The sequence below is a fragment of the Cryptomeria japonica genome, chromosome 7 (assembly GCF_030272615.1).
Source record: "Cryptomeria japonica chromosome 7, Sugi_1.0, whole genome shotgun sequence".
Taxonomy (NCBI): Eukaryota; Viridiplantae; Streptophyta; class Pinopsida; order Cupressales; family Cupressaceae; genus Cryptomeria; species Cryptomeria japonica.
In genome coordinates this window covers 848,398,950-848,412,296 of record NC_081411.1, presented here as the reverse complement: position 1 = coordinate 848,412,296, position 13,347 = coordinate 848,398,950, and the positions used below count along the sequence as shown (strand labels likewise).

The following is a 13,347-nucleotide window of genomic DNA, read 5'->3' as shown; positions in this document are numbered from 1 at the left end:
TGCAGATATGCTGATGCGGATTTAAGGATTCAGAGATAAGTATCTTCAGTTGATTCAGCATGAGTTTCAGTGCTCCGGAAGGTGATTTGATCGAGTTATGAGGTCCGGTGTGATGATTGGTTATGTATTGCAGAGTTGTGCTTTTTGGTTTGTATTGCTCTGAAATTGATTCATTATGTTGAGCGGATTTGGGAGAGTGTTTGGGACGTTCATGTGTGGCCTCAGTCCAAGTGGTTCATGATTTGAAACTTCACAAGCGTATCTATTAGATTGTCAGTAAGTTATGTTGGTATTCTTGAGCTCCGGTAGAAAAATGATGATGATTCTAGTAATCCAAGTTGTTGCGGTGGAGTTCACGTTGCTTGTTGATGTTTCTAGACCATGTTCTATCCGTGTTGCTGGTCCGCATTGATCGTTGTGCGTGTTATTGAAGATTTTCTTGGTCTGCTGGTATTCTTCGTGTTATACGACTTTCTGGCCGACCCGATGATTCTTGCGTGTTGCGGATGATCTTGGCGAGATATTCGATGGTGTTGCATGCTCAAGGTTTTGATTTAGGTCCATGCTATGTCCTTGCCGACATTGTATTGGTCTGCATATTGATTTATGTATCGTGTAATGTAATTTTGTAATTAGGTCTAATGAGTTGACCCGACCTTGAAATAGAGGTTGATGATTTGTATAAGTAAGTGTAATAATCATGTAAGTTGTATGTCTGCGTTCTTTGAGCGTGTTGTATGTGCGAACAAGCATTTAATCTTTCGGAAGAGTGATGAAGTGAAGAAGAGAGTTGTAGAGCAGACAGTGTGCTTAAACAGAACTGTGATCATGCATTTGAAGACACTATTCTTTTAGTTCATGTAATCCAGATTGGTGTCCAATCTTTGTAAGGCAGTGAGTCTTCCTTTGTAGCCCTTTGTTGTTTTGAGCAGTGAGCTCTAGGCAGTGTGCCTGAATGCATGTGCATTACCCATTGTAATATTTACATATACTACTGCAGAGTATCATCATATTGTGGGTAGGTTCCCATCGTGGTTTTTCCTTTAATCGGGTTTTCCATGTCAAAATCTGTGTGTTATGGGTACTGTTATCTTTGTTCTTGTTGTTAACGATCATATCTGAAGTTGTGGTTAATTTGCTTAAGTTTGGTGAAAACTGATTCACCCCCCCCTCTCAGTTTTCCATCATTGTTGCTGCCAACATGTCTCTACTTATGTTACTAGAAATGAGAAACAAAAGCTGCAATGACAATAGTAATGTGACAAGAAATAGGATACTTAAGAGGTTGCTATAAGCATGCCTTCTCAAAACTTGAGATTTATATTAACTAAAAAAATTATTCCAATAACTATATATTTAAACTCCAAAAAAAATTTACTTGTGAAAATTAAAAATATCCAACTATCCGCTATTTTATTATTTTTAATTTTAAATAAAGCATATTTCACATACTAAAAGATTATAAATAGAAAAATCTCAAAATATTATTTGGAAAAAGTAAGGATTTTTTCTTTGCTATATTACTTGGGTTAGGTACCTAGAAGCCGCAAAAAAGAGCATTCAATGTAGATATTGGTAGCATGTAGTTCATTAGTCCCATTCTATAAAGATATATCCATCTAGAATCTAGATATTATCTGACAACAAATAGTAGAAAAAATCCCTAAGCAGCATAGTTGATGAGAAGGTTGATCAAGACTATAACAGTCAGAATGACATCAATACAAAAACATATCAAGCCACAACATTCTAGAAATAGGAAATTAATTTAATTAACCCATGCTAAGCTTAGATTAGTAGTTCCAAGTCTTCCAACTACCAGCAACAGGACATCCGATAGAGACGAACCCACCAATAACCAAAACCAAAACTGGAAGCATTCATAGTAGAAGACGCAAATTACTATAGCCTCAACCACAGAGTCATGAAAGGAAAATTATGTAGGCATCGTTGCTGCCCTTAATCATGCTTACATTAAAGACATTTTCCACCTTTTGTAGATGGAGAAACCTGAATTGCCTTATCAACATCCTCGTTGTCATAGCAATTAGAAAGTATTGGTTTAACATAAAAATGTAGGGAAACATGTCAATTGTAATAACTTGGTAATTACATCGATGCCTTGCTACATATGCTCTTGATGGTGCTTCATGGCATGGAGATGGTGCAAGGAATAATTGAAATATGCTTTGACGTGGTGCACAACATCCTTTGTTATACCCATCACATTCAAAAGCATTGTAGTATAGCTCAGGGACTAGGCCATGTCGAAATATTTATCTGCCCACACATATGATTTGGATCCAACAAGAAGCTGGTCATGGCTGCTCTCATACCTATGCAAGGTTCACCATCATTTTCCTTGGTCAACTCCCAAATTGTAGTCTCCGATTTTTAATCTCCTACTTGAGAAAGGAATTATCCTTGTTGCTGTGGCACCTTTTGCTTCCCTTTCACCATCAGCTCGTCGCACTATTCCCTATCCTAGGCTTAATAGGTCACCTCTTACCCCTCTACAACTCCTTGGAAGGTGTCATCGACTTTAACACTATGATCATTTAGCTGAGAGAAACTTTGAAAAGAAGCTATGCAACCAATAATTATATGAATGAAATACACTCACCGCCATCTCAACATAATTGTTCCAGCCCATTTTGTACTTATAATCTGGTCTAGCATCAAACTTGGTGTATGCTACCTTGCCTTATTGTTAGTATCTCCATACCCTTGATAGCCCATAATCAGGTCAAAATAAGCAAGTTAATTTAGAACAAAATGAAAAATCAACTTAAACTTCAAAACAATATTATAAACATTTATATCGATATGTAAAAATTCAAGTTCTTATTATAAAATCATGGAGACCTAAGCTTTCTTTTATAAATGCAGCCATACTTTTTGAAAAGTCTGTAGCAAGTTGCAATTGAAAAAATATTCACAAAATTTATAGAGTTTATGACATAAAATTTGTAGAGTTTGTAGGTTTCTTTATTTGTTTTAAACTTTTTTGATGTTTCTTGCATTGGGTTTGCCCAAGGCATGGGAGTTACCCACATGTATCCAAGAGTATAGGGTCGTGCCCTAGATAAACCCAGGGTAGATCCATACATGGACTATGACTTGTTGTGTCCAATATGGTGATGTTGATCTTAATTGAAGAACCCAAAGACTAATATGCCCTAGATGCTATAATGTGCATCATTGCATAGGGTTACGAGTCATTGGCTTATGTCTACCTTAACTCTTATTAAGTGATATGATCATTATTGTATTCTTATTTAGATGGTGTTATATTTAGGTATCCAAGTTGGCTTGGGTGAAATCCAGGGCATAAGTACGGTATATATATAGGAGCTAGTGTCTAGTTTATTATCACCATATTGAGTATTGTGTTCTTATTGAAGATTATAGGAGGTATCCCCTTTAAGCAGATCAGGAAGTTGCTCCCTCAAAGTGGCATATTATTATTAAATATTTGTATCATATTTCCAACTATATTATTTAATTGTGCAAGTTGTTTTATTACAAGTGGTATCAAAGTATGAACTTAGCACCATGAAGGCAACAAACATGACTATTTTTTCTTTATGTTATAGGTCATTTTGGTGATCTATTTGGTTTTGAAAGAGTTTTTCAAGGCAATATTGAATCCACTATAGTATAGATTTGAGGTCATTTGGAGCGAGTAGTTGCAAAATTAGGGTTTCCACAAAATTTTCTCCCAAGGCAAAAAATTAGTGAATTTTCCCCTATATTCTATAAGATTGAACAAGGACACATTGATCCACTTATAGTACTCATTTGGAGGCATTTGGACTTGTTTGCAATACGCTATTACAAATTGGGTTTTCCATCAAGTTTACCCTTAGCAAATCAATGACATTCTTGGAGATCTTTTATGGGAAGTGAGATCTAGGCCTTGCTAAGTTACAATATAAATTTCATATTGATTGGATTTGTTATTTGTAATTTATTTTCTTGCACCATCGCAGTGGCTTCAACAAGAGGCGAGGTAAGGAATCTTGTTACTCTTGGGAGGACTAAGTTACAAAGAGGACCCATTAGTAGAGGAGAGGGATATTGTAACCTTGGATAATGTAAGGGTAGAGATCAAAGTGAAGGAAAAATCTTGACAAGGATGGATGCAAAGAAGATCACAAGGCAATGGTTGGACAAAGAGTTTTTAGACAAGGTTCTAGAGATTCCTAGCGGTATGAGAACAGCGTCTACAAGAAACATTGGATTCCTTGATCCCCACGTGTAGGGTACTTGCGATGGTAGGGCCATGCCCTATGTGAACACAGGTGGAACTGTCCTTGGAGCAGGACTTGTCCTTTCTGGTATAGGTATGGGGGCCTAACTAAAGAACTTGGTAACTTATATCATCATAAAAAGTGTATTTATCATTCACTAAGTTGTACCCTAAGTATCTATTGGGATCAAACCTAGTCGTATGAGAGCACCAAATGCCTACAAGATTGAAGTACAAGAAGCATTGGATTCTGCAATCCCTCTATCTACCTTTGTGCATGTTGTTCATGGTCTTGGATTTTAAAAGAAGCATCGGATTCTGCAATATTTCTATCTACCTTGGTGCATGCTGGTCATGGTCTTGGATAGCAGCTGAATCCAATTCACTTGACCTTTGTAGTTAATCTTTGTAGGTGTACTTCAAAATTAGGAATTTTAAAGGCTTTTGAGCCATCATAGCTTCAAGGGGATTATATATTTGCTACTTGACAGAAGTCTTAAGTTAACATTGATGTTCGTTAGTTTGAAGAAAGATTGATTTGATATAAGGAATTTGAATTTTTTAAACATTCTTCTCTTTCAACTATTTCACTATTGGGTAGAAAATTAATCATGAATTGGTGGGAGGCATTACCAGACGTGTGAATATTGTTAAGAACTGTATAGAACTTAAAACCATCTCAGGGAAATACCTCAGAATAACTCTATTTCATTAAACATTATGACTACCAGTGTATTAAATGGTAGTAGTTGCACAAAATGCCTAGCTGGTCTATCCAAGATTAAATTGGAAATCGCAATGCGGAGCACAATTGCCGCCTAACTTGAGCCATATGCCCTACAAGGCACAGAATTTCTAACATTCAACATTGTTGGTGATTTCTGTGGATGTGTGTCCCAAATAGATGTGTCAAATATCATCCTGAAGAATGTAAGAAGAAACTGGCTAATCAGGACAAATGTTCAATACCAAAATTCATCAAAGGAAGCAGTTTCACAGTCTTTGTTGCCCAACTGAACTGTCCTTGCAAAATGGTGCCACATAATAGCAACTTGAAAATGGTCTCAAGTTAAACTTAGTAATTGGCTTGACTTTCAGATGGCCACAATACACTCAAACAAAGGGGGTTGTCAGATTTACCGTAGTGGTGGGATGTAGAAGCACTCTGCCATCCCTGACAATGGTAAAATACTAAAATTAACCCTTAACAACAAATCTTATACACCTCTTTCTCTTACAGCTCAAGACAAACCTGTATCGCATTTTTTACCTTTTCATGGTGAAAAGATGATAATCAAAATAAATTGGTCTTTACGGATGTGGCTATATATTTCACCAGGCAAACACACTACATCCACAACCTGACACCACTAGCTGGCCAAGAGCACAAAGTAATTTGTGATGTCTTTCTCAATAAGTTGATATATGGGAATGACATGGAATCCGTGAACTGGTAGCTCAGCGAGTCATTCGCACCAGTCACCATGGTAGGAAAAATCTTTCTCACGATTGATTGACGTGGCAAACCAAAAATTCCTAATTAGTCAGTGAAACCTTTAGAGTTTTTGAAACAAAAAAAACAAAAATGGAGAAGAAAATACTTTTTTCTAAATAAATTTCGTGGAACAAAAAGAGTGTAAGACATGAAATATGTATCTTTTTAATTAATTTTGAGCTTGCTAATTATATTAAATGGTACTTTACTATATTGTCCTTTATGTTTGCAAGTTCATAATTTGAACCTAGAAATCAATTACAAAGTACAAAATACAAATTCAACCTCCAAATTAACAAAATACAGAGATAACCAATAGAGCTATTTACTACAATTTACTAGGGGGCTGCAGATCATGATGCTGAAGTTCTAAGGTCCAGGCTTGATTGATCTCATGTTCATCATTAACTTTCATTGAATATAGCAAGGTTCTCATCATTTACAATCCATTCTGAATCTGAATCAATATCGTCAAGGGCAATTGATTGACTATCTTTGATAGCTATTGATATAATCCCATTGATGGTTAAGTTCATTGCATATATGGAATGAGTAAGCACATCATGCAATAAATTCAATATTATTTGAAATTTGCAAGTTGCAACAAATATAATAATTATAATATAATCAAAAGTAATTATGACCTTGAATTGTCTTGTGCCAAAGACAGTTTATGGTGAACTAATATGTCATTCTTCTACTTTTGAGTCAAAGGATTACCTTTCTTGGAATGTATATGTTAAAACATATTTCATGGTTGGTCCAATGTGTGCACATCCATTGATCGTATGTTTTTGGCTTCCTTGCTATAAAACAAAAAAGTTGATTGCACTGACAAAAACCAAAATTTATCAAGATTCTATCATCTATGATTTATTTAATATCTATAATGTATTGTGAACTTCTAAGTTCAAACTACCAAATATTTATTAAACTAATCGATATTTATAATTATTAAACTACTTAATAATGAATATATTATTTTATTATACATATGTGATTTGTCTTCCCTGCAATTCTTATGTCTTCTTCAACACTAAATCCTCATTATTTCTGATTCTAGAATCTTTTTATTTATCTTCTTTTCTGTATTTAGAAAATCCTTACAGCAGTCAGCAAAAACTGAGACATTTATGACATCCACCACCATCCCACCCTTATCACTTCCTCTGCTCTCCACTAAGCCAGAGGTGTCCGTGATGTATGAATTAAGAAATATCTGATTAGCACCTTCCTAATGTTATGATATGGGAGTGTTCACTAAGCAACCAATAACAATAATAATTATAGCCTATTTTAATACTCTATTCATATTGTGCCTCCAATACAATACCTTGTAAATATTCCTTATTTTTCCAAGATCAACCATTGTACATGACATCATGTTGTCTAAGGCTTTGACACAAATCAAAATTGTTGTCATGACATTGAGAAACTTTGTTTGTCTTGGGTTCTCAGCATCCCTGGGATGGGCATGGAATGCCTAGGCATCCTCTGACCATCTCAGGGATGTCAGGGAGTCCCCTTAATGCCTCTTGCAGGGGGACGCCCCCAGGATGCACTCTGCTTTGGCGGGGACATCTTGAGGATCTACCCTCCTGCAGGTGACAGCGGTGGTGGAGGAATGAAATGGCACTTTTTTGGGGGGGTGATTGGTTCCTGTGGGACACTGATATAAGGTGATGCAAAGACATGTTTTTGGTTAGTGAAGGCATTTAGGTTGTAACGGTGGAGCAAAGCACTTTAAAATATGGATCCAGAATAAATATTTTTGTCTGAAATGGAATACTTAATCTTCCAACAATGTTACCATCTGGCTTTGTTAACTTCTTTTTATTATACTAATATTTTAAGTTTTAGCTTACAGATTTTTTAGAAACACCATGTTTTATATGAGAGGACTGTTAGTCATTTGGGGAGTAAATTACTAAAGGAACTACAATAAGTAACAATTAAAGATCTCCTTGTGTACAAAACTGACAGATATATCCAAATTGCCATCATGGTTTTCAATTTTTCTCTGTTGGTATCATGTGAACTCATTTTAAGTCGATGACAATTCCACCGGCTTGCCTGGACACATCAGGTGGTGACTTTCATAGAGGGCTGAATCGCATACATAAAAACATATATAAATAACTACAAAATTTTCTTCTTCTCGAACTCCTGAAAAAATTTCTCAGAGAGTCGCTGTTGATAGAAAGGCTATTGATGATAGACATTGTCAAGACAGATCTTTGGTGCAGGTAAATAATTGTGTTGCAATTATCGGGAACAGCTAGTGTTTTATATTGGTAAGCTAGCAGTCTGAGGTATGTTATCTTTACAAAGTGTTATATCTTTTAACATCCATTCTTTAACACATTGCCTCTTTAAATTTGTATTTTTTTGTAAACAGCATCCATACATTTCTTTCACATCTAATCAGATCTAAAGCAAAAGAACAATTTATTTCTCAGGATGAAAGCACCATTGTTGTGCTTGCTATTTGTTGCCGGCTTAAGATCATGAAATTCACGAAGATGCTTCAAATATTGAATTCAAACTGGTAAGGATGAGCTTTCCTTAAGTTGGTGTCTAGAGTAGTACTGTTGTCTGACAATGTTCTTGTGTTCATGTACTTGACAGTCAAATGCAGGGAAAAAGTGTCCTGGTCCAGAAAGTGAGTTTCAACTACAAAGCTCATTAGTGTATAATGGCTATTTGAGTTTCCTGAGATGAATGTTAGTTACAATTCTCAGGGCCTAACATCCATGAAAATCCAAATGGAATTCCTTGGCAGTTATGAATGCCATATGGAAGTCTCTGAATTGTCTCAGGTTCTGGATGATTGAGGCGAGTGATATACAATGTTGAATACATAGCTTGCAACAAAATTATTATCCACCTACTTACTTATATCTGGGTCCATGCATGTGCATGTAGTACCTGCATTAGCAACCAGAAGTTTTCTTTGTAAATAGCTCTATTCATAGGATCCATTTGGAAAGATTTATGACAGGTGACTTATCCTATTGATGATAGGGTGTCCTCCAGATGCAAAGATTTCAGTTGATACTCAGTGAGGAATGTGCATTTTACATGGTGCATTACACCTCTTTTTTTGAGTATTGTATAATCCAAGGAAGGTCCTGTGATTGTAAGGTACAAGCAATGTGCCATAGAAGGGACTATAGAAGAGTGATTTCTGGGATATGCTAAAGAATTTTGCTTATGCTGGAAATTTTTCCAGGGAACAAAGTTCTCTTTACCATTTCAAAAGTTCTTACAATGTGACAATTGTGCTTGAAAAACTGAGAAGATACTGCTAAACAAATTAAGCAGTATGTAATGGTATGACAGTTTATCATATGTTTGATAGAAGAATCATCTTATTTCCAGACTAGCTAAGAGCTGTATAGGCTTTTTCTTGTATGTATATATGGGGAAAGGTGACATGAATCTGGATTTTTCTGGGAAGACAAAAAACTATGCTAATACATGGTTCATCCATGAATAATGCACATGTTTGATAAAGTGGTGTTATAATTTTTCGTTAACTTGGAACTTGTTTCCTTAGATACATTATATTAAGTGGGAGTGAAATAAACCATATCACTGTGTTTCCAACATATATATTGATCTTAAACTATATTGTCAACGACTCAACAGTATACATTAATCATAAGACATGTGAATAAGAGACTTGAGTTCTTATCACTTTAGACTAAATTGCACAAGACATTGTGTGACAAATGACTTTGAACATTATCACCATCTACTTTCCCAGGTCAAAGATTTGATTGTAGTTTAGCAAACTAATTCATAACAGAAGTAACCCTTAAAATCTGCAACAAGTCAACATGAGAGAACCTCAAATAAGTAGTCTCAATTTGAGTAACAATGGCTGAAGGTACCAATTTGCTTCTTGACTCAATATTAATAGCAATATGCCTCCAACAATTTAGAATAACATTTAAGTAACCTTTCATATAGTAATAGATAAACAGATCTTTCTATAATTTGCAATAGATTAAGATCTTTCATAAATCTGCAAGAGACTGAATCACTCTACTGGGTTTTTAACCATACAGATCTGCCTTAAATACAAAATAGACCAATTCACTCTTGAACCATTTTCTTACCCAAACAGATCTGTTTAAAGCTTGGTTGCATTATCAGTTGAATTCCTGAATCAACTACAATTTGGAGCAAAGTATGGTATAATACCCTGCCTATGTTGAAAAACATGTCCACCCTTATTAGTACAACCCAGATTGTCAGGTGAGGTCCCAGTAAAACCAAGACTAAGAAAACAAGCTTAACATGTCGAAAACCTTAGAACAACAGGTGCCACATAAGCATGTCGTAGAGTGAAATGCCATTTCCACATAAGAAAATGCTCCCATTTTGAGAGAATATCACATGAAATATTTGCCAATAATAGTGTGGTCATCTTCACTTTAATTTCCCAAAGCCTTTGAATAACATAGTTCAATGAATACTCAATAAAATAACATACACAAGTAATGATGAGTGGAGAGGCATGCCCTAATTAACTCAAATAACATTGGTGTGCTGGGGAGAATTGCATCTGTACCGGTTGTTACAACACTCTACAAAGTTATGTGAATTATTTGCCTACGAGATTGTGACCATCTTCACAATGTTTTTATAGAGCCTTGAATAACGTAGTTTGATGAATGCATATTACCTTTGAAGACACATGAATTCTTTTTCATCCAAATATTCCAACAGTTGAAAGAAGGTGGCTTCAACCCAATTATTTTTAAATATTTAAGGTGCATGATTGATGTTGAGTTGGAAGTCATCTTTTGGTCAACTCAACTAATACTGGGATGTCTTGGCGGACTGAAGCCATATTGATTGTAAGGACAATAACATTATATGAAATATTTTATATGAATTCCATGGTCATCTTCACCATATTTTCCCTAAGACGTAGAATGATGATGTTCAATGAATGCTTTACCTTTAAATATACGTGAATTCTGTTCCAATCAAACATTACAACAGATGAAACTATTGTCAGCATATAAAATTTGAGATGTACGATTGATGATGAATTGAGATTCACATAGTAATTGATAAAATTAGTTTTGGTAAATTGGGGAGAATCACATCCACATATGTGAGTTTCCTGGACAAGCTGCAAATGTTCTTTTATGTAGTCTAATCCAGAAAATAACATCCATACTAGTCGCTCATTAAGACACATAATAAAATGATTGGAATTTCTTTAAATTACAGATTGCTATGTATTCTTATGCTGCCTTTGAAGTCAGATAAAACATTAAGCTACATCCCTGTGGTTATTTGTGCCTAGAGACATGCTAAGATCACCAAGCACAGATCTTTCCTATCTAATAAGAGGTGAGTTGGAAGGTACATTGGCTGGAGTTGTTTCAGTTTCTATTGCTTTCTCTCTTTGTTGCATTTTAACCATTGAAACATGAAACCTTGTTGTTTTGATCTGCAGCTGCATTATGTTTCAACAATCTGACTGGAATCCTAATCTCAGTAGGAATTTTTTTCCTTCACCGTGACAGGGAAGACATGTCTATATGGCGTAAGGTATAAGTAGAACATGGCGCGATTTCTGGATTGCCTTATATTCATACTGACAACATTGTTCCTTATACACTAGACATGCAGTCTTCAACTAGTTTCACTACATCCATAATTTTCTCCACAAGTCTTGAATTACACTAGTTTTGATCAAGTAGTCAATCAAATGGTGCTTGAAGGCTCATATCGACTTTAATATTCAAATGATGGTCGGTTGTAATTGTAACACTGCTTAGGAATCCTGGGTTTATAGTTCACCATCTAAGATAAAGATACAGAAGATAGCTTCTTTGCCAAAATTTCTGATTTTGTGGATGCCAAGCTTTTTCTAATTCTTGTTTCCACTATTTTCAGTGATTCCTGCCAAAAATTACTCAAGAATAAGTGAGGTTCATCACTTACTATTTCGGCTGGCATCACATCCATAACTTGATAATATTTTCCATGAAACATTCAGATGTGCGATCCCTAGCTAGTGCACTGGTGGTGACATGATGCACATATCTGGTAAGTCAATTCACATGTGCACTTATATCCTTTATTTAATAGTGCAGTGAATTCCACTGAGATAGATTACTCTTTTGATAAGGATCATTTAGTGGCTTTAGTACTCCTATTCTGAACTTTGTTCCAGTTTAGTTTCCAATGTAAAATTCCATTTTTGATCTTAGAATAGCACATATAGTTCTCTGAATCTGGCATGAGTTGAAACTTATACTCTGCCCAAGAGACTTTTCCACATCCTAAACTGCTTCCATTAATATCAGTCTGCTCCTATGCTTTGTGAAATTAGGGACTGTTGCTTCTTAACCCCTCTTTTTTGTGAGATAGCTTCAATATGAATGCAAGATGAGGTCTTCGGAATGATTAGTAGTTCACCTATATGTACAGGTTGCTTGCGACATGCTGGCAGTGGTTGGATTGATATAAGACACCTAATACTACAAATTGAACTATAGCCTTTCTCCTGGGTACACGAAGTTGGTACAATCATGGATTTTGCAGAATGAGAATGCCCTTTGTGATATTTAAGAATTAATTACAATTTACTCATAAAACAAATAAGAGAAGCTAAAGTATGCTGCATTATGGTGATTATTGCTTTTATTTCTGACCTTGATTGCAACAGTTGCTGTCTCAAATTATAGAGGCATTTTGCTTGAGCGGGTTTGTTCAATACAACTATTATGTCTGGAGCATGTTTCTGCAAAGTTACTCCCAGGTGTTAACTTCTGGTAACATGTCTTGCAAAAAAGGGTGAGCAAAGATGTCATGAAATACCATTACTTCTCAATAGCTGGCTTTAGACTATCCATTTTTAGATGTTTGACCATTATGGCAACAATTGTTAAGTACCATTGAGCTCTGCCTATCTTTATTTGGAAATCCTGACAATTAATTTTTTAATGGCTACTTAATTCAGGGAATATTTTGCAAACGATTTAAAGGTTGTAATTCATCTTTTCTACGACATGCCCAGGGATATTATACATATATTGATTTGCATAGAGGGGATAGGTTAGCTTAGCCTGACAGCTTCTCTTTTCCATCGCTGACATTGGAAAGCAATAGTGGCATATGAAGTAGCTTTCATGGCACATCAAATCAAAGTGATAGCTTTTTAGTAATTAGAATATTCTATTTGATCTATATTCTCTTGAATTTCAGTCTTTGCACTTATTGCACTAGCATGCAATGAGTGCAAACTTGAGAGGTCTCATTTTTTAAATCTGTTGTGTCCTATTTTTTACAACTTATTCTTCTGGCAGATTTTTCAAAATTTGAAATAGTAATTAAACATTTGAAATTCTCTTGTGCGTTTTACTTTTGTAATCTTTAAAATCACTTGCCAACTATAGCTTAATTTATTCATTTAGACATTTTCATTCTGCTGCATAGGATGCTATATTCTACTTAGCTATGTTTTTTAGCTTACTTCTAATGTTAGTTTTTCTGATACTCTTCTCCCTGTTCTGTTTGATTCTCTCTCGTTCCTTAAAACTCTCTCTTGCTCCCTATTATTACCAATGAA

General features: G+C 35.3%; 1 protein-coding gene across 19 annotated transcripts in view; it reads left to right on the top strand.

Moving 5' to 3' along the window:
• Positions 1 to 13,347, top strand: part of LOC131074845 (probable E3 ubiquitin-protein ligase HIP1) — a 59,953-nt gene that overhangs the window by 30,539 nt on the left and 16,067 nt on the right. Inside the window, exons 4-8 of one of the 19 annotated variants that reach the window (XR_009113130.2) lie at positions 10,998 to 11,120; positions 11,227 to 11,321; positions 11,670 to 11,822; positions 12,207 to 12,286; positions 12,445 to 12,572. The exons of 10 other annotated variants lie outside the window; for them this stretch is intronic. Coding sequence is in view for 3 of the 9 variants with exons in the window: in XM_058011566.2 (XP_057867549.2) it covers positions 8,207 to 8,295; positions 8,376 to 8,436 (150 nt within the window). In the remaining 6 variants the exon portion in view is untranslated. Of the gene's footprint in view, positions 1 to 5; positions 8,296 to 8,375; positions 9,189 to 10,997; positions 11,176 to 11,226; positions 11,322 to 11,669; positions 11,823 to 12,206; positions 12,573 to 13,347 lie in introns of those variants that run through there. 8 more of the 19 variants (XR_009113129.2, XR_009113128.2, XR_009358408.1 and 5 more) reach the window with 8 other exon arrangements.